At 46.5% G+C, this 21148-nt stretch overlaps 1 protein-coding gene and 1 long non-coding RNA gene across 2 annotated transcripts in view; one reads left to right on the top strand and one right to left on the bottom strand.

Moving 5' to 3' along the window:
* The window catches only part of LOC147733325 (uncharacterized), a 98371-nt gene that overhangs the window by 51438 nt on the left and 25785 nt on the right, over nucleotides 1–21148 (top strand). Inside the window, exon 2 of the long non-coding RNA XR_015308519.1 lies at nucleotides 1534–1683. This is a non-coding gene — a long non-coding RNA (uncharacterized LOC147733325). The remainder of the gene's footprint in view (nucleotides 1–1533; nucleotides 1684–21148) is intronic.
* The window catches only part of RASGRF1 (Ras protein specific guanine nucleotide releasing factor 1), a 656364-nt gene continuing 650273 nt past the window's right edge, over nucleotides 15058–21148 (bottom strand). The window contains exon 27 of the mRNA XM_086957896.1: nucleotides 15058–20501. Within this exon, the coding sequence (XP_086814022.1) occupies nucleotides 20409–20501 (93 nt within the window). The 3' untranslated portion in view covers nucleotides 15058–20408. The remainder of the gene's footprint in view (nucleotides 20502–21148) is intronic.

The following is a 21148-nucleotide window of genomic DNA, read 5'->3' as shown; positions in this document are numbered from 1 at the left end:
CATTTTACCTCATGCTTATTGGTGTATGAACGTTTTAATATTTTATCATATGCCAAATGTACGCAAATTCTGTTAAAATGTGCCTTGCCCATCATTAATATGTGACATGTGATGTACAATTTTTGATTATTACTCACATTGCAGTTCAATATTTCAACTTCAGGCTTTGGAGGTCAGCTGTGCCTGTACTCTCATATTTTTGCATTTTACTGGTTTTTGCTATGCAAGTACTTTACATATAGTGCAATTTTAATTCATTATTTTTGCATTTATGTCATTTGCATATTCCTGCTTTATTTTATGATTGTATGACTGGTTTCTCCTCACTTCTATTTGCTTATTATACACATAAGCATATTTATTTATTGTAAAGAGTTCTTCTATTTTTGGTACACATTTTTTCTTCCTCATGAGTAGGTTTTCAAGAGACTTGCATAAACCTTCAATTTCTTCAAGAAAGTTCCTAATTCAGACGAGTTCCAGATTTCAGTGTCTCGAAATGGAGGATTCACAGGAATCATCTTCTAAGCATACATCATCACCATCGAATTCTTCCGTCTCTTCAGCCTGTAAGGGTTCAACGAAAAGGCTTAAAAAGGATCCTCCTTCTCCTCCAAAGCAGTCTAACCTGGCTACCATGGACATACTTTTGGAAGAAATAAGAGCATTACGTCCCTTCATTGATGAGTCTAGAGCCACTCTTCAAACAATTACAGACAAGTTATTGGCTGTTGATGGTCGGGTCACTCAATTGGAACGTGATGTTGTTTCCTTGACCTCGTCTGTCTCAAAGGTGGATCCGCTCTGTGCGCAAATCTCAGCCATGCATAAGCAACTTGAAAATTTGGAGAATCGCAATAGGAGAAATAATTTACATATTTATGGTCTTCCGGAAGGGACAGAGGGGTCAGATCCCCTGGGGTTTTTCAAATCCTTCTTGCCAAAAGTTCTTTCATTGCCTGATAGCACCAACATTAATATACAAAGGGCTCATCGACTAGGTCCTCCTTCGAATACATCTTCCTCCTCAACTGTCAGGAAACCTAGAGGAGTTATCATCTACTTCCTTGAATACACAGATCTGCTCAAGATTATATCAGCTGCACGAGCTATGAAGCGTATCACATGGTCAGGCAACTCCCTCTTTTTCTCCCAGGATTATGCCAAGGTAACGGCTGACAGAAGTAAGGAGTTCTTGTCACTGAGACCTCAACTGCGTTCACTTGGTGCACGTTATGGTTTATTTAATCCTTGCCTTTTCAGGGTGACTCTTAATAACAAAACTACTACTTACGAAGACCCGCTGAAATTGAAGAGTTTTTTATATTCACACAGCGCTAGTGCTATGGATGTTGCTTCTGTTCCCCAATTTCCTTGATGTTCTTACTTGACATCTCTATGATTGTCTTATGGTAATGCCTATATATTTCTCTCACTATGTTGGTTAATCTTGAGGTACTGTTCGGTTGGCTATTAATTCTTTCAATTACCTAGTTGTTAATGCTGTTCTTGTTTTTTGTTTCCAACTTCTAGATCATTACCCATGTGTCTTCCCTTCTCCTAATTTTCTTCCTGGAGTTCGCTGATTCGTCTCTCCCCTCCCGCCTTCCCTCACGAGTTGCATACCCGTCATTATCCTTTGTGGCCTTCATCCCTCCCACCCGTACATGTTTTGGATGTTATGTAAGTCATATTCCTCTCTTGTTATCTTTCTTTTTTCTTTTTTCCTCCTTCTTCTTCTTCTTCTCCTGTCTCTTTCTTCTTCTCGTCCTTTAAGGCTTTCCCTTCATTCATTTCTTTTCCCTCTTCTTCTTTTCTCATGGATGCTCTTCTCTTTTTCCTATTCTTTTCTTTCATTTCTCATGCTTCTAGCTCATTTTTCCCTTATTCTCTTGTCTTCATTGACTATTCATAAATACAGTTTTTTTTTCTTGTTTTATTATATTGACAGTTCATTTTCTCACATTTTTACTTATGTATATATACAAAATTGTTGCATTATGGATTGCTTATCTTACTATATTGACAGTTCATTTTCTCGCATTTTTACTTATGTATTTATACAAAATTGCTGCATTATGGATTGCTTATCTTTCTACACTTTAAAGGTTCTTCATCATTTTTCTTTCACATTTATTACTGATTGCTTACTATTGAATTATATTTACCAGCTTGTTATGTATTCTTTCTTACTTTTTTTTTTTAAAACAGATTTTATTAGTAGCATGACAAAAATATAGCGCGTAATGCTCTGAACACCAGAGACAATTACTAGGGCAAATGATCAATAGCACATCATGCAAACATTTTCTTAGGCGATACGTCAGAAGGTAATTGTATACAAAGAAATGTCCATTAGTAAACCCCTCTGCCCCTATCCACCGCCCTCAACTCCCCCCCCTCCCAAGCTTGCTGCTGCCTACTCCGTCCGTGCCATGCCAAACGCTGCATATTTTAAGCCAGAACAAAGGCCGTAGGGCCATCAATCGTACTGTAGGGCCTCCTCCTCTGCGGGTGGGTCCAGTTCCAGGCCCCGGTAGTCCGCCCACCTCTTCCAAATTTTATAGTGCTTGAGGGGGCATCCCCGTGCGACATAGACAGGCTGCTCCAGACCCATACAATAATCCATACCATTCCGCCAGGCCGTGACGGTGGGGGCACGAGGTGCCTTCCAGGATCTCGCTATGTCCCTTTTGGCCAGAGTCAGACCCAGAAGCAGTAAGTGACGCTTATATCTATTGCCCCCAATTCCAGCCAGAACATGAAGGAGAGCCAGTTTGGGGTCCCTCTGCAACTCCCAGGCCAGCACCTCACTCAAACACCGGAACACTCTGTCCCAAAACCTCTGAAGAGCCCCACAGCCCCACACAGTATGCAGTAGCGTGCCCACCTCAGAGTTGCATCTAAGACATGTCGGGGATGCAATCAATCCCGCCCTCCACAGGCGCTGTCTAGTGTAATATGTACGGTGGAGGTATCTGAACTGTATCAGTCGCAAGCGCATGGAGACGGCCGCACCCCTGGGCCCCTCCAGGGCCTCAACCCAGTCTTCCTCGTCAAGCTCCCCAACATCCCGCTCCCATTGGGACCTAAGGTGGGCAAGATCTGACGCGCTATGGTGCACCAGCGTCTGGTAGATACGGGAGATCTTTTTGTCCGGCAATTCCCCCATAAAGACCTTGGCCTCAATGGGACTGAACTCCGGCAGGTCTTCCACGTCACGGATGTACGGGGCAAGAGCATGCCGGAACTGAAGGTACCTATAGAATTGGGTATGTGGCATGTCAAACTCCTCCCGCAGCATAGCAAAAGATTTGAGCGTTCCCCCAGACATAACGTCTCCAAGTGTGGAAATACCTATCATGCCCCATTGCCTAAAGCCCACCAGGGCCGCCAGTTGCGGCAATCTACCATTCTGCCACAGCGGAGTCTCCAGGGTCAGGACATTCCACCACCCCACCCTGCGCAGGGCCTGCCGCCAGATCTGGAAAACCACGCGTGTGACGGACGGCAACGATCCCCGGAGGGGCGCCGAGTACAACAACGTATGTAGGGAGGCAGAGCCCATAAGGTATCGCTCCACCGCGTATGCAGGATCCCCCCTGTCCGCGTACCACCAGTCGTTGAGTACAAGGAGGTGGGATGCTTGATAATATGATAATAAGTCAGATGTGGCAAGACCCCCTGTGTAGGTGGAGCGGAAGCACGTCCGCAGCGCAACTCGTGTCGCGCCTCCTTCCCACAAGAAGCTGCTCAAGGCCGCATTCAGGCGTCGAAACCAAGTGTGCGGGACCAACGCCGGGTGGTTCTGCAGTTGGTACAGTAGACGTGGGAGCGCGACCATCTTAAAGATGGCAGATCTACCCTGAATGGACAGCGGCATTCTGGCCCACACCTTGATATCCTCTCGCGTACGATCCCAAACCGGGGCGATGTTGCGCTCCAGGGCCACCGCGGCATCCTCCGTGAGGTATACCCCGAGATACTTCACCCCTTCAGCCGTCACCTGCAGCCCATCGGCCCACTCACCCAGAGGATGCGGACCCCCTAGAGTCCAGAGTGTGGACTTCCCGGGGTTCATATAGAGCCCCGAGGTTTCTCCAAAAATTTGTAGGATCCGCAAGATACGAGGCCCAGAGCGATCCAAGTCGGAAAGAAAAAATAGCACGTCGTCGGCGTATAGGGCTATTCTATCCGCCACCCCCGGTGACCACTGGAAGCCCCTCACCTGGGCGTCGATCCGCACCCACGCCGCCAGGGGCTCCATTGCGAGCGCAAAAAGGTATGGGGAGAGGGGGCACCCCTGTCTCGTTCCCCTCTGGATTCGGAATGAGCGGGAGACACCCCCGCCGACGCGGACAGCCGCCGTCAGGTCAGTATAGAGGAGGCGTATATAGGCCAGGAAACGGGGACCCAGATTCAGTCGACCCAGGAGAGAAAACAGGTACGTCCAGCTCAGAGAGTCAAACGCCCTATCCATGTCAGCCAGCAGTAGCGCTACTCTCTCTTCCAATCCCCGCCAGGCCGAGATCGCCACCTGGGCTCGCCTAATGTTATGCCTAGTGGCCCGCTGGGGCATGAAGCCGGCCTGGTCCGGGTGTACCAAGTCCGTAATGTGCGGTTTGAGCCTGTTGGCGAGGGCCTTCGCCAATATCTTGGCCTCTGTATTGAGAAGGGAGATAGGCCTGTAGGACTCGTGTTTCTCCGGGGGGCGTCCTGGTTTCAAAAAGACTACCACCTCTGCATGTCGCCAGTCAGGAGGCAGCAGGCCTCTCTCCCGGGCCTCCTCAATAACCGGCCGAAAGTGGGGCATCAACTGGGTCGCAAAGTGCCTAAAGAATTCGCAGGGGAACCCGTTCGGGCCCGGCGCCCTGCCCGGATTCAACTCGCCCAGGGCAGTGGCCAGTTCGTCGTCCGTCAGAGGCCGGTCCAGCAGGTCGCGGACCTCATCCGACACGGCCCATGGCGGAAGGTCATCAATAAATCGCTGCACCATGTCAGCCGCCAGGCACTCCCGGGGGCGCATAGAGGGACTCGTAATAGGAGGCGAAGCTGCCCGCAATTGCTCCAGGCTCCAACAGTGGCTCCCCATCAGGGGTGACAATCTGAGGCAGAGGCTGTGCATGTCTAATGCCCTGACACAGGCGATGTAGCATTTTGCACGACTTATTGCCCCATTGATAAATGCGGCTCTGAGTGGCCAGCCAAGCCTGGCGGGCCTCATCTAATAAGATCGAGGTATATTGCTGTTGTGCCAGTAATAGTCTTCGCCTGAGCAGCGCGCCATCGTCCTCCCGACTCCTACGCTCCATGTCCTCCAATTCCGCTTCCCGCCGCACCAGGTCCTTACGCTTTTCCCTCCGCGCCGCTGAGCACCAAGAGATATCAATCCCCCTCAAAGTGGGTTTCATGGCCTCCCACAAGGTCGCAGGGGATGCCACGAGTCGGCGTTGGCGGACAGAAAGTGAGCTATTTCACGGGTAATATGGGCGCGGTACGAAGGCTGAGTTAACTGCCAGGGCGACAGGCGCCATCTGAACGGCTGTCTAGGACGCCCAGTGTCAACCACCACAGAAATCGGAGAGTGGTCAGATAGTGCCCGTGGCAAAATGTCAGCGGACATGAGCCTACCTGCCATCGCTCGCGGGAGAAAAATGTAGTCCAAGCGCGAGAACGAGTCGCGCGCAGAAGAGAAGTAAGTAAAGTCCCTACGCGCCCCGCGCTTGTACCTCCAGGAGTCAATCCAGTCCAGCCCCGTGACCAGTGCCCGCAGACGCGATGCTTGCCCCTCCCCTCCCACCACCCCGCCTGCAGCACCCCGCCATCTGTCGCAGGAGACATCCATGACATCATTCCAGTCCCCCCCAACAATTGACAATGCTGTCGGCATATCGACCCAGAGGGACATCAACTTCTCCACCAGGGCCCATTGCAGCGGGGGCGGAGCATATACACTACCAAGAACAATCATCTCACCACCTATCTCGCCCTGCACAAAGATATACCTGCCCTGCGCGTCCTGCCACGTGCGCCTATGTGTAAATTGAACTCTCCGATGAATCAGTATGGCCACCCCCCGGGACCCTCTCGCGAAACCTGCATGATATGTCTGTGTAAAGCCATTGCGCTGGAGGCATAACGCCTTTGTGCCTAATAAATGGGTTTCTTGAAGGAGCAAGATGTCGGTTCCCCTGCCTTTGGCCCACGCGAACACTGCCCCTCTCTTCACCTTATCTAGCATTCCTCTCACATTCCAGCTCAGTATTCTAGTCCCACCCGGACCTACCCGAGGGCCCCCAGCATCAGACGACATTGGTGTTTCGGCATAGAAATCATACAAGCCATAACGCAGGCACCAGCAGCAATGCTCACAACGGATCGGACGCAGCACACCCCCCCCAGACCCCACCCCAGAACCAAGTCAAACTCACACCCCAACAAACCCCCCTCCACCCCCACCCCGCACCTCTCAAACATGGAAGCACCTGTCGCGGTCAGGGAGTGGTCCCGGCCCCAACGGGGAGCCAGGGAGCACCCCTTCCAATGGATCCCCACAGCACAGCCCATGTCAAACTAGGCAGTGGCCCCTTCCCAACTCTGAGTAGGCGTGGCTCCCAGCCAAGCTAATACACCCTGGTCAACAAAAAGGGGAACAAGCAATCAAGAGAGCGAGAGTCCATGTCTCCCAACAGTCAGGGCACATCCCCGGAAGCATTCTGCACAGCCTCATCGTTGCGCGTGCTGGACCGTGACTTCGAGCTGCGGTGTGAACGGGACCTGCCCCGGCGCCTCTGCTGACCGTCCGGACCCCTGTCGGAGGGCCCCCCAGTTGAGGAATCCGATTCACCACCCCTGGCAGTATTGACGCGCACCTTGACCGTCTCATCTGTCCATTGGAAAACGGCCTCCGGGGTATCAAAGAAAAGGGTACGGGACTGGAAGACAACTCGCAGTCGCGCCGGGTACAGAAGGGCATACGGCAGCTTCAGGCCCCGAAGGCGGGCCTTGGCCGCTGTGAAGGACTGTCTCTGCTGTTGCACCAATCTCGTGTAGTCCGGGAAGATAAGGATAGGTGAGTTCTCATACACGAGCTGACCCTTCGCCCTCGCCTGTTTCAGGATAGCGTCTCTGTCGGCATAGTTGAGCAATTTGGCGATCATGGGGGCGAGGGCGTTCCCCCACCGGGGGCTTCTGCGTCAACGCTCGATGAGCCCGCTCCACCACGAAGCAACGAGAGAGGGAATCGGCCGGCATCCACCCTTCCAGCCACTGTGTCAGAAAGCGCTCGGCGTTACCCTTCTCGCAGTCTTCTGGAAAGCCCAGGAAGCGAAGGTTACTGTGCCTGGCACGTCCCTCCGCCTCCTCCGCTCTCGCCACTAGGCCCTGTTGTGTCCGCTCAAGTGCCACGACCCTCTTCTTTAGGGTGGTCATGTCGTCCTCCACGGCCGAGATGCGCGTCTCCGCTCCAGTTATGCGCTCCACAGCGTTGCGCAGGTCTTGTCGTAGGAGCATAACGTCTGCGCCAACCGCCCCAATCTTGGCATCTAGGGCGTCTCTGGACTGCGTGATTGCGGCCAAGAGAGCCGCATTTTCAGGCGCCGGTGGCTGCGGCCCCTTGGCACCCGCAGCCTCGGTGAACTTGTCGATCGGGCCCTGTTTGCCCTGGCTTCCACTGCCACCCCGGGTCATGGTGGACCGATGTATGGGCCCCACTCGGCCGTCCGCAGCCCACACCCCTCCGCTGTAGGTCAGGATTCCCACCCTATGGTCAGGCAGCAACTGCCTTGCCCCCAGTCAGAGCCCAATTGCGGCAGGAGAACGCTGAGGGGGAAGGGGGGAGAGCGGGGGCCCCCCTCCACGCCAAGGACTCCACAAATGTCCGGCCCGAGTCGACCCCCGATGCGCCGTGGGGACTCCGGTCACACTGGTGGTCCCACTATCTGGGCACTCAAAGTCCACTGCAGCTGTCCGTGAGCACCGGCCCCGTCCACCTCCCAGTGACGCGGGAACCCACCGTGCAGGGAGACAGGCAGATGTGGGCCCCGGGGCCCGATGCGACCCCCGATCCGCCGAGCAGCACCACACCTCCTCCACCTGTCCACCCCCGGAGTCCCCCTCTGACCTTTGCTTGTTGCAGCCTTACAGCTGATCCCTGGTAGGTGGTCCCCAAGGAAGCGCCGCTCTCCAGGGCCGGCAGCCCGATCTCCCGCAGGCAAGATGGCGGCCGCACCCTCAATCCTCCCGGCCCTCGGGATCTGCCAGGTCAGCCCCGCATCCACCACTCGCAGCGTTGTCCCTCTGGGGCCGGCCCTCTCAAGTCCGGGGGCCGCCTCCACACTGCCGCGCCAACACTCCGGATGCACTCGGAGCCGGCGCTCAGGATCTCCGCACACCGCCCCGCCCACTCGGCGGGCCACTGCAGCAATCGAGGCCCCGGCTTCTCGGGCCTCACCACGCTGTCCAGCTCGCCACCTCTCCCCGGGGCACTGCGCCGTCCGATGACACCGCGCGGGCGGCTCCGGCAGCAGCAACAGGGGGACCCGATGTCAGGGGGTCAGACCCAGCCGTCGGGAGACGAACTTTGTGACCAGGGCAGGATGCACGCAACAGGATGGTGTTTGGCTGGTCGGAGCTCCGGCTCTAGACGACCGCCATGTCCGCTGGCTAGGCCACGCCCCCCTTTCTTACTTTTTTGAATGCCTTTAAAAATTGTTTCATGGAACGTTAGGGGTTTGCACTCCCCCATAAAGAGGCAGAGAGTTTTGACACACTTAGCTAAACTTAAGGCGGACATCGCCTGTTTACAAGAATCACACCTCTCACCTGAGGAATCTATTAAACTTAAAAGAAATTGGGTTGGAGATGTATTTTTTTCCCCTGGTGACGGTAAACGCAATGGAGTTCTCATTTTATTTCATAAATCTCTTTCTGTCAAATTTGTTGCTGACTCAGCGGACCAGTCTGGCAGATGGGTTTTGGTTAAGTTTGTTGTAGATAATACCCCAGTTTCCCTCCTCAATATCTATGCCCCAACTACAGGTGATGCTTCTTTTTGGTCTTCCTTATCCCCTCACATCACCCAATATTATGAAGACAATTTTAATTTGGCGGGAGATTGCAATGAGGTTTTTGATCCTTTTTTAGATAGGAATTCTGTCACTACTTACAATCCCCACAAATCACATAAATCTTTCACGGCACCAATACATCAATTCAAACTTATTGACGCCTGGAGGTTGTGTAATCCTACCTTGAGAGAATATTCTTTTTATTCTCCACCACATCAGACACAATCCCGACTTGATTATTTCTTTATCTCGCATCATCTTTCTCAATCTCTCTTTGCTTCTGACATAGGTTCCATTTTGATATCGGATCATACACCAGTCTCCATTCACCTCGACATTTTACAGAAGCCAGCTCTAAACAAAAAATGGGGTTTTAATAATTCTCTCCTTCTTGACTCCGATTTTGTTTCACTCTTTACTTCCTTTTTTCATGATTTCTTCCTACGTAATGAATCTTCTGAGGTGTCTTTTCCTGTTGTGTGGGATGCCTTTAAGGCATCTGCTAGGGATTTCATTATTGGTTTTGTCTCTCGCAAACGTAAGAAAGCTGAGTAACTTAATAATGAACTCTTCCATAAGATCAAGAATCTAGAACACTCATACTTTGCTTCTAAATCGTCTGATTGCTTACACAACCTCATAGCTACTAAGTTGCAATTTAATAAGGATACCACAAACAATGCTTCTAACTACCTATTGCGTTCTAGTGCTAAATTTTATGGAGGCCAAAATAAAGCTGGCAAATTATTGGCTAATTATTTGAAAATTAAAAAGAATAAGACCAATATAGATAGTATTTATGATCAGCATTCTGTCTTAAAACACACAGATGATGCCATCTTAACGGAATTTCTTCATTTTTACAAATCACTATATTCCTCAGACACAACCTCCTCATCACAGGATATTTCTCAATTTCTCTCTGTCATTGATTCTCCTTTCACAACTCTCCCTGATTTTTCTTCATTAGAGGCACATATAACTCAAAAAGAACTCCTTAGTGCTTTGAAGACTCTCAAAAAAGATAAGGCTCCTGGTCCGGATAGTTTTACTGTAGAATTTTTTCTTCACTTGTCAGCTTTACTTATTCCAAAATTAACTTCTCTTATTTCTTCTTTTCTTGACTCTGGTTCTTCCTCCGGTTCTTTCTCTGATGCTCTTATTTGTATTCTCCCCAAACCAGGTAAAGATCCACAGTACTGTAAAAATTATAGACCCATTTCTCTGGTAAATATTGATTACAAAATTTTTTCTAAATCCTTGGCGCTTCGTTTAGAATCTTTCTTGCCAGATTTATTAGGGAAGGAGCAGTCTGGCTTTGTTAAGGGTAGATTGCTCTCAGATAATACTAGACTATTCTTTGACATTCTCTCCAAGACCTCGCACTCTTCTCATCCTCTTGCTGCCATTGCCTTGGATGCGGAAAAGGCTTTTGATAGAGTCGAGTGGTCGTATCTTTTTCAAACGCTGAAATGGTTCGGATTTGGTCCACAAATCTCAACCCTCATTTCTCTTTTGTATTCTCACCCCAGAGCTGCTATTGCAGCGAATGGTGGCGTTTCTTCTTATTTCCCCCTTGCTAGAGGGGTGCGTCAAGGTTGTCCTCTTTCTCCTTTCTTGTTTAATCTTGCCCTAGAACCCTTTCTTTTGCGAATCCGCCAAAATGATGCTATAAAGGGTTTTACGTTTCATCAATCCACAATCAAAATGGCTGCTTATGCAGATGATGTCTTATTATTTGTGTCTGAACCCACAACTTCCTTACCTGCTTTTTTAAATGAAGTCAATTCATTTGCCTTTGTTTCCGGTTACAAATTAAACAGGGATAAATGTGAAATTTTACCTCTCACCAAATTTACTTATAAATCTGACTTCATTTCTTCCGGCTTTACGTGGAATCCTAATTGCATCAAGTATTTGGGTCTTCATTTCACCCCCACTCTTTCAGGTACGGTTTCCCGCTGTATGGATGTATGCATTAAAAAATTGACAGATCTTACCATTAAATGGCATCCCTTATATCTTTCTTGGTGGGGTAGGCTGGATACGATCAAGATGATGCTTTCCCCCTTGGTCTTATTTCTGATTTCCAACATTCCTTTTTCTATTCCTTCATTCCATTTCAAGAAAATTAACTCCATCTTGTCTTCATTTTTATGGGGTCGCAAGAAGGCTCGTATGTCTTTATCTAAGTTAACAAGATCAAGCTTCTAGATGGCTTGATGTTTCTCCTAATTTCTCTCCCCTATGGACAACACTGGAATTGGAATACATTTCTCCCTTCTCTTTCCTAGAATACCTCTCTTTTTCTCGTCCACCACAATCTATTTCTACTCCAATTCTCAAATATACCTTAAAAATTCTACCGCCTCCTTTGATCTCTTCCTTTCATGATCAAACCATATGGCACAATTCTTCGATTTTAATAAATAATAAGCCTTTCTTCTGGAAGTCATGGAGAAATCGTGGTCTTATATGGGTATGTCAATTATTGCATCAATCCTGTATTCTCCCATTTTCAGTTGTTGCAGAATCCTTCCATCTCCCTTCTTCCTTTCGCATCAATTATCTCAGATTAACACAAGCACTTCAATCTGCACTTGATCTGCATGTCCGGCTATCCTCTACATCACTTCAGGAGTCTCCTAGCATATCTCAACTAAGAACTTTACTTACTAAAGGATCTAGGGCGTCAAAAATATATTCTTTCTTACATGCTCCACCATCACCACGCACTAAGACAAGGGTAGAGGAGGCATGGGAAGTTGACATGGGCCTTTCATGGCCTATAGATCTTTGGGATAGGCTATGGGTTAAATTACGAAAATCATCTAGGGCTGCAAACACTATTCAAACTCTATTTTTCATCTATAATCGACTCCTACTTTCCCCATTAACACTTAGTAAAAGATATCCTGCCCTATCTCACGCTTGTTGGTCCTGCTCAACCCCTCAGGCGGATTTATTACACATGCTTTTCAAATGCAATCTGGTTCACCGGTTTTGGGTTCAGGTTTGTTCTCAAATTAATAAAATCTTCTCCACTGCACATCCGTTTCATATATCACATATTTTTTTAGGTAGTATTTCACCTATCTGGAACCCTCACAATCTCGATATAAAAATAATTGACTTACTTCTTGCAGTAGCTTTTCAGCAAATTACCAAAGCTTGGAAAGACTCCACTAAACTCTCTTATCAGGCTTGGTGGTATGCTGTGTGCTATAATCATAGATTAGATACAACATATGTTTATCCACCTGTTTTAGCCCCAAAACGAAAGCAGTTATGGGATCCGGTTACTTCATTTTTTGATTCTTGTGCCCTTCGCTCTCTGCCTAAATCTCCCTTTCAACAAGAAGTTGCTAAACCTCCTTGGGTTCCTTTTCTTATATTGTCTTTTTTTCTCTTTTTCATAATATTCACAAAATTGCTATGTTGTTTAGTATTATATTTCATAGTATTGTATTACTCTTTATCTCCTAGCTGGTATTTTTCTTTTCTTTTTATCCTTTTGTATTTATTACATATGAACTGTTTTTTCTTATCTATTTTGGATTTTTGATTCTTGTTCTCATGTGTTTCATTTATTCTTTTTGTATCAATTATATGCATTCGTGTATTTAAATTGTTTATATGACTTTTTCAAAACTTTCAATAAAGCTTATTTTGAACTTAAAAAAGAAAATTCACTGTAATGAAATGTTTGTCAGGAATCTCCATAATTTGGAATAAATCAACGATCTTCCCACCAATCCCAGGTGTGCATGTTTGCACTTTGGACTTTACTCTTTCCTGATGCACATCATCAGTGAGGTACCTGAGTGTGAGGATAAGTCAGGATAAAAACCTTTTTATATCATAGAAATATGGGATAGCGATGTCTTAAAATGAAAGATAAGGTGAAATGTTGACAGACACTAGCCTTGTTTCTGCTGGACAGAATAGCCCTTATGAAGATGGTCATACTATCCCGGGTATGTATTCTACAATATTCTCATTCAACTGAACCAACAGCTCTTTAAACAGCTGCTGTCCTGTATGATTATACTGTCTTGGGCGGGTAAACATCCCAGACTCAAATGGAAGGCAGGGCCGGACTGGGAACCAAAACCAGCCCAGGCAAAGAGCTTGGCCGGCTTTGTGCCACTTTTGTTGCTGGGGCTAGATATTGCAGTAACAAAAATGACCCCCAGGGATCAAAAACCGGTCCGCACTCTGGCGGCCCACCTGGCAAACGCCTGGTGCCTGCTACGGCCGATCCAGCATCATGCACTGAATTTGCTGTATGAGTAGGGTGATCTTGACGCTCTTTGTTTTGAATTATACTTTTTTTTGCACTCAGGCACAGTTTGCCTTCTATTGGCTTTACCCCCACAACCCTTTTATGGCACATGTAGCAATAGAGAGAGATATTGCAGCCCTCACGCCACTAAGGGTTTCCTTGGACCAGCGTTCACCTTGCGGTTGCCTGCACACAGAAAGTGTGGGATAAAATCCGGGAGAGAACAACGTGTCGTATACTGTATACCTCAGAGCAATCACTAGAACATTACTGGCTTTACCAACTCACTATAGAGCTCTTAATCCTTAGAAGACTAAAGAAATGGGACTAACTAAAATTCCCAGCGGGTAGCTTTACGTAAGCTTGTTCATTGAGAGTTGCACAGACTGTACAACCTTAGACATGTTACTTTAATATAGACTACGCGATATGCGGAGCAAATTTTCCCTTTTTTCTACTACAACCTACAATCTATACAACATAGTCATTGCTCCTTACTTCAACTGCAAACAAACATATCAATACGAGGTCTACAAGTCAATACAATCAGAAGTTTTTATGGAATATTTCAATGCCAAAAAACGGTGGAAAACTGTTCTTCATGTCACCCTTTCTGGTAAGGAATGGCTCTATTGCAGTGCCCAGATGGGCACTATTTCCCCAAATGGGCAGATTGAGGCTGAATCACTTTAAGTTTCTGCACCAGATGTATAGCACTCCTTCAATGCTATTGAAGTGGAATCTGATGAAGACACAGCCTGTTTATGTTGATCCGCCTTGGATGCAAATGTTATTCATATAGCATTGTCCTGCCTACTGTTGCACAAATACTGGGGCTAAATATTTAATCATATTTCCCAAATGGTTTGGGGTAGACATATCCTCTCACCAGTACTGGTGTTGCTGGGCTGCATAAGAAACCATCCAAAAGGTATCCGGCGTTTGGCCTCTGTGGAGCTTCCGATGGCCAGGAGTTACTAAAACCTGGTAGGTGGATTTGATATTTTTTACTGAACAATCAGACGTATACCACTCATCTTTATCCTCCCCCCCATCCTCTACCAACCACCCTAAATATATATGGGCCCCGTTACACTCCTTTCTTTAAAGCATCCCACTACTACCACAGTCATTGACCCTTCCACGTTGAGATTTAATGAAACATTGAGGCAATATCAAATACTTGTTATTGCTGGTTACCATGTACATGCTCATAAATGCATACTGCATAGGGCTTTTGCTCATTATTTCACGTACTACACTTACCTAAATATGTACGTCGCACTCTGTGTAGTGTCAATGGTTTAAGATATCTTATATGCACTGCATGTTGTTTGATCATGCATCATCAATCAGCAAATTTAAAAAAAAGAAAAGAAAGATTATAACAAAGGTTCCCATAATTTTGTGTGCAATATTTTTTAGGGTGATGATAGTAGGATGCCACCTCTCCTATTGATATAGGATCAAAAACCATAGCTCCAGATGCGTCTGTTGGTAAGCATCTCCACTCTACTTTGGAGTGATGGAGCAAGGCCTGGCCTATTTCGTAGGCTACTTCACTTCCCAACATGAAAATAGGTCCGGAGGAAAAAGGATGGCAACCTCAGTGTACAATATCATCACCTGCACTTCTCTCCATACTCACCTGAACTCCCAATTTCAACCCAGTAAAGATATGCACACTCACAGTTCCCCCTGAGATAGAATAGATTTATTAGCAAGAGGTAATCAGGAAAACAGGGATTTTTACAAAAATCAGTTTTTTTTCTAGTTTGTTGCAGACAATCTGAAAGGTTGAAGTGTTTGTAGAACCTGAAATTAAATTCTCTTATCATCAGGTATTGCTGCCAGCATGTAGGTGTGTCGGTCTTTGTACTTTTAGTGTACCTACGCATTCTTCTTATAGGTATGTGCTTGTTTGTACACCAAGGAGTGTGCCCTTTTTCTATGTGTGTGTGTGTGTGTGCTCTCTAGGTCTGTAACTGGATGATTTTGTCTGTTTTCTCAATATATGTCTTGCTTAGGACAGGGGCGCCTAGTGCCTATGTGTAAGTTTGTGTTTGTCCTTGTGGCTTCACACAATTGTGACTTTGTATAGGAGTGTATGCCCTCTTTAGAGTCTGTGTACATGTTTGTGCTAGTGCTTGTTGTTTTTTTACCGGTTTTTTAAATGTGAGGAAGGTATTACTTTCTTGGGAGTGCTATGTGTCGGTCTGTGTCCGTCTTCTTGTTTCAGTTTGCGACCTTTTGTCCGTGGACGCCCTTGTGTCTGTGCAAGATGTTTCTTCAGTTGTCTGCAGTGGAGCATGCCTGCGACTGACACTTGAAACATAACTTTACATCCTGTACAATATGTAAAAAATACATTGTAATATTCACAGAATAAGGAACTACTGGACTGTGCCCCCCCCAGCGTGATGAAAGGAGCCGGAGGTGAGGGGGAACAATGGGGCATACAGGTGGGATTTTAGGAAGGAGCTTAAGCAAGATTCTTCTGGTGCCTGGAAGGCTTCTGCAAATGTATAAGCGAGCTGCACAGTGTTCATACAGTACAGTATGCTGGCCGCCTCACAGCATGTACAGATCTAGAGCATATACAGACCGAGAGCATTTACAGACTGAGAGCATATACAGATCGAGAGCATATACAGACCAAGAGTGCCCAAAACAAGCTTGGAATGCAACAGAAACACAAAATTCCACTCCTTAAAACAAAATAAATGTGCCCGCTGTCCTTAGGGCTTCCCCCATCCATACTGCAAGTCCGGCATGTTAGAGACAGGGCTAGTCTCTCTAGACAAGTAATCCTGTGTTCCAATCTGCTCTGGAAATCTGTACTGAACAGGTAAGGTACCTCACTTCACTAACTACTCTCCCTGCTCACGGTTTACGGGCCCATGCCAATTTGGGCTTTTGGAAATCACTTAAAATCCTTCTTTTTCGTTAATGTTTGCAAGCCCAGGACCTTTTGCGACCAGCTATTTGCCCCCTTCATGTTCCTGGTTTCTAGATGCTTTCTTCGACTGTAATGTGTTCCATTCCACCGCAGTGGTGTGAAGTGTTATGATACCTTGGAGAGTAGTAGTGGGCTACATCAAATCTGTGAAACAGATGACATTTGCTCTTGAAATGGGTGTATCCTGTCTCCAGTTGTCTGACACTATAGCAAGGTCGCTAAAATCAAAATGCAACACTATTGTATCCACATCCCCTAACAATACATCATCACAGTAAGTGTATTATCCCTACTTTTACCTCCACATTGTCTACACAGCCCTGTTAACTAGAATTACGTTTGATATGTCCCTGCAATGTTGTGGTTAGTCTGCCATGTGTTTGAATCCTGAAGTGACCCACTCAAGCTTTTACACTCCCCATGAAAAAACAGGGACGGCTAATTGTGCTACATTTAAAGGGCCATGACTCTGTGGTGCGTAATATATAAATGACCCTTATTACGCCAGATTACTAATCTAAAAATGGAGATTTAGACCAGACCTTTCAGCTGTTCCTATCTCACTGGGTGACTCCCAATTTGGGATACAAAATGTTCTTTTGCAATATATTTGAATGTGAATTTTGGTTACCTCACCTAAAAATTCCAATAGAAGTCAATGGTAAAGTTCTAAATGTCCCGATTACTGTTGTAATAATAGACCTTAAGACATCAGGAGGGCTTGGGGGAGCTTGTCTGGATGCGAGGAGTTCTCATGCACTTGGTACCGTCCACAGTGTGAGAAAAGACTTGAGGTGTACCTGTCTGGTGGGCAGGGAGTCCCCCTTGCAGCAGTAGCAGTGGGAAAAGCAGGGCAGAAGAGTCTTCAGAGGGTCACCAACACAAAACGTTAGAGTGTCTAATATGGTCCAATATTACATCAGGGGATTATGGTGACATCATAAACCATTGGGTCGAAGGCCACATGCTAAGCAAATATCACCAGAACTATGATATGAAAATACAGGACCATACTAAACGTTACCCTTTAAGTATTTTTATATCACATGTTTATTTTGGAATAATTTGAAAACAGGTTCTCACTTTGAAGCTAACAAGGAGCAGTGATAGGAAATAGAATGCTTTGGTTTTGTTTACCTTTCATGAATAAATTGTTTATAAAACAATGGCTAGTGGATTAATGTGATTCTGTGGCTGCAGTGTTTACCACATATTACGCATTTACATTTTTCGCAATATTGCTATTAAATGATGCTGCCATGGTTCTCCGTTATGCTGGTGATAGTGTTCAGTTATGTTCATGCATATTTACCTTATGCCATTTTTTCTGCTCAGCCACGCCAGGGGTGCTTCTCAACCATTTTACTAAAGTTGTTCAGCTGTACCACTGATGCTGTTAAACTATTCCATGGGTTGTGCTACTAAAATTATGCCAAGGAGCTGCTCTAGTGCACCAATGGAATGGTCACTTATGCTATTTAGTTGTTTAATGAGATGTCCCGTTGTACCGTATGTGGTTTGGTTGAGGTTAGCGCCTGCACAGAAATGCCTGCGGGCTACTCATTTATGCCAGGGGCTTCCCATTTATGCTGGCAACTGCATAGTTATGCCGGCGATGTGACCGAAAATATGTCAGGAGTCTGGAAAACTATGTTGGTGTTGTCTAATTATCTCAGCATAAGCCTAATTATGGCAGGGCACACCCATGGCGGCAAGAGGATTGCACCAGCATGCTAGTGAGCTGCCCAGTGGTACCACTCCGCTATACAAGGTCTCTGCACATAATGTCAGTAGGCAGTTCAATTATGCAAGTGGAACCTCTCAATAATGTTACTTTTATTGCCCTATTATCCCTTGGTTCTGCAAGTTTTGGCAAGGGGTGCTGAAGAGTGCAAGTAGCACTGCTCCCACCACTTTGCTATTCATCTGGCCCTTGAGGTCCAGCCTCAGGGATGTGTTCTTGGAGTTATCTTCTTGAGCGGGGGAGCCCGAAGAGGCCACTGCCCCTACAGGGAACTTCATTTGGAAGACTAGCGACAGAAAGCAATCTGGTTCTCTCATAGAGGCATGGCTCCAACAACTACCCCACTTCTGCTATTTCTCCTCTGGATCTTCTGACTGCACTTTCTGGAATCAGCAAGCCATAGCAAACCAGCATGACTACTGAAAGACTGTGCCAGGTTTTGGGCGAAAAGCCTCTGCCTGTTTCCCATGAAGTTACTGAAGCCTCCTAGAAGCAAACAAGCAACTACACTTCCAGGTTTATGATGCAACTGCATGTTTACAGGCCACCTACCTTGAATGCATTTAAACAGAAAAATCTCCTGGTGTTCTGGTAGGCAAATACAGACCTTGTGTGTTCTGCTGGCACTATTTCAAGATTGCTGCAGTTTTGTAGAAAGTTGCAGGGGCATCCCTCAGCATTTTTGTGTTCTTATCAGTGCTAGGCGTATTTGTTCCTGTATTGCTGTCATACAGTGTCTGTCACTTTAAGGGTTGTGCAAAATGCTGTCAACTCGCCTTTCAGCTATCCGTATGCCTTTTTTTTAAAATCATTTTGCCTGCTCACCACCTGGTTTTACCACCAGAACTGTCATACGTTATTTGAATCCCATCATTAAGTTTGACAGTATCTGCCTTCACTAATAAGGGGTTCTTGCCACCTGTACCCTGCCAAATCTTCAGCCTCAAGTTGCCTACCTGAGAGTTTGCAGTGGAGAGACCTCAAGAGGGTACATCGTAAGACAACTTCTTTGAAAGGGGACGCTGATTGTCTATACCTTTGTTTCTATTTCCCACTAACTTTTCCACAAACTAGCCCTTGTACATACATAGCTTGTTGTTTTGTCAGCACACTCATCGCTTACGAACTATTATTTGCCTACAGTGTGTATTGCTTTATGTGAAGCAGGCCTGAATGGTTCTCTACATGTCCCCTGCGCCTACCTCAGTGATCATGCAAAGCCTACCATCCAATATTAGAGCGCATGGGCTCACAGTTCCTGTTCCACAAAGCCCAAATGTGCTTACTGTAAGTACACAGTCTGCTATGACAATACTCCATGTTCAGTGACCCCGCTGTTACATGAGCTTGGAACTGCCCTATTGTTGAACATCTTGCAGTGTAATATGACTGTCAATTCTTGGCCTCTCTCAAGGGGGTGAGAGTTCCTTCAAACTTTGGCTTCTCTGAGGTGGGATTGCCCCTAGAAGGTTTGTTTACAGTTGTTTCACCTTGCCCATTGATCCTTAGGTTCTCGTGGGCTCTTTATGGCGAGATTGCGTCCTGGGATGACAATTGCGTCTCCATGCCCCTTCAGTCTTCCGTTGGCAAGGGATTACAGCTGTACCCATTCAGTCCCTCTCTTTCAAGGGACCACTTCTTTAGGCTGAAGACAGCAGCATTTGTGGCCAGTCACCGAGTGACCTCTCATTCCAACCGGAATATCTCTGCGGGGAGCAGCAGGCTTGACTTCCATCCCCAGTCAGTACCTGTCCTCTCACATGAGGTTTGACATGTGTCTATGCCACCTAAAAAGAGATAAGCAGTGGGGTGACGGGGAAGCCCATTCAGTCCATGACCTCTCAGTAGAGATGAACTCCAAGGGTGAAAAAGTCCAACTACTACGCAGTTTCTGCTCATGGCCTCTCAGAAGATACAGCATGTGTGGTGTGGGAATGTCACAATCTGGGGCAGTACAGTTCTTTGCCTGCATCATGGTTTCTCAGGATGTTTCCTTTTTCATGCAGCTTATGTTAACATGGTGACCTTGAATATTATGCAGGAGGTGCACATAATACCCTTAGCACTTGCCTGGCCTTCGGAGAGCTAAGACCCCCCTGAAAGAGATGGAACACTCCATTGTTTGCTTTTTCTTCGGAAAATGAACATAAAACGAAATGAGACCTAGAAATAGAGAGCGGTGAGGAGAAATCCATGAGATGGGTCCAGGAAGGGCATTAAAGGAAGGGGAGAAACCGAGGTTTAAACGCTACTGAAGTCTACGAAGGATCCGTCGATAAGCACAAACCGTTGGGTGTGGAGGGTGGGGTCTGTACACAAGTGTCCGCTGTACACATGCAGCTGCCAGTTCCCTCAGGTGGGGAGCTTGGGCTCAATTCGCAAAGAGGCTTCGTACAAACTCTCCTCATCCAGAACCGAAGACTTGTCCAGTAAATACTGTGTTACCTAGAGGGACAAATGAGAAGAACAAAGTTAGTAGAGTCTACGCATACCCTCAGCGTGAATTGCTGAACATTGACACGTCTATAATATAGCTAAGGGGATAAACCTCAAGCAGCTTAGATCACTGAGTTCAGGTCTTAGAAGATTTCAGGAGTGTGTGACCCGATAAATTTAGAGGGGTGTGTTCATAATGTCTTCAGAGTGGTAGCTGCAGCATGTAAAGGCTTGTGTACAAGTGTATCTGTAGTGGCTTGTAGAGGCAAACGTTTCTTATCGGTAAAAATAGTTCTCCAGCATGGGATATTTTTCAGATTCACAAAATTAGAATTATAAGATGTATCGAGAGCAGCATGGCCTGACTTTTTACAAAGACTAAGCTCTGCTCATATGGAAAAGTCCTAAAATGATGTACATTATGATTGGCAAATTAGGTAGATTTTTTCATGAATATATTATGCCACCATTCCTTGAGAAATTGTAGAGATGGGCAGATCATACGTTACTCAACAAAGGTATGTTACCTTCCTCCCACCAACCAGTTTCAGAAGCTCATAATGAAGTACTAATTAGCAACCAAAATTTAGAAGGGATGCTGAGAACAGACTTGTAATGAAAAAGATTTCTGAGGGATGCTCGTTGTAAGCAGAAAC

Source organism: Lissotriton vulgaris, chromosome 2_1 (genome assembly GCF_964263255.1).
Source record: "Lissotriton vulgaris chromosome 2_1, aLisVul1.2, whole genome shotgun sequence".
Lineage (NCBI taxonomy): Eukaryota > Metazoa > Chordata > Amphibia > Caudata > Salamandridae > Lissotriton > Lissotriton vulgaris.
This window is presented reverse-complemented; position numbering and strand designations above follow the sequence as displayed.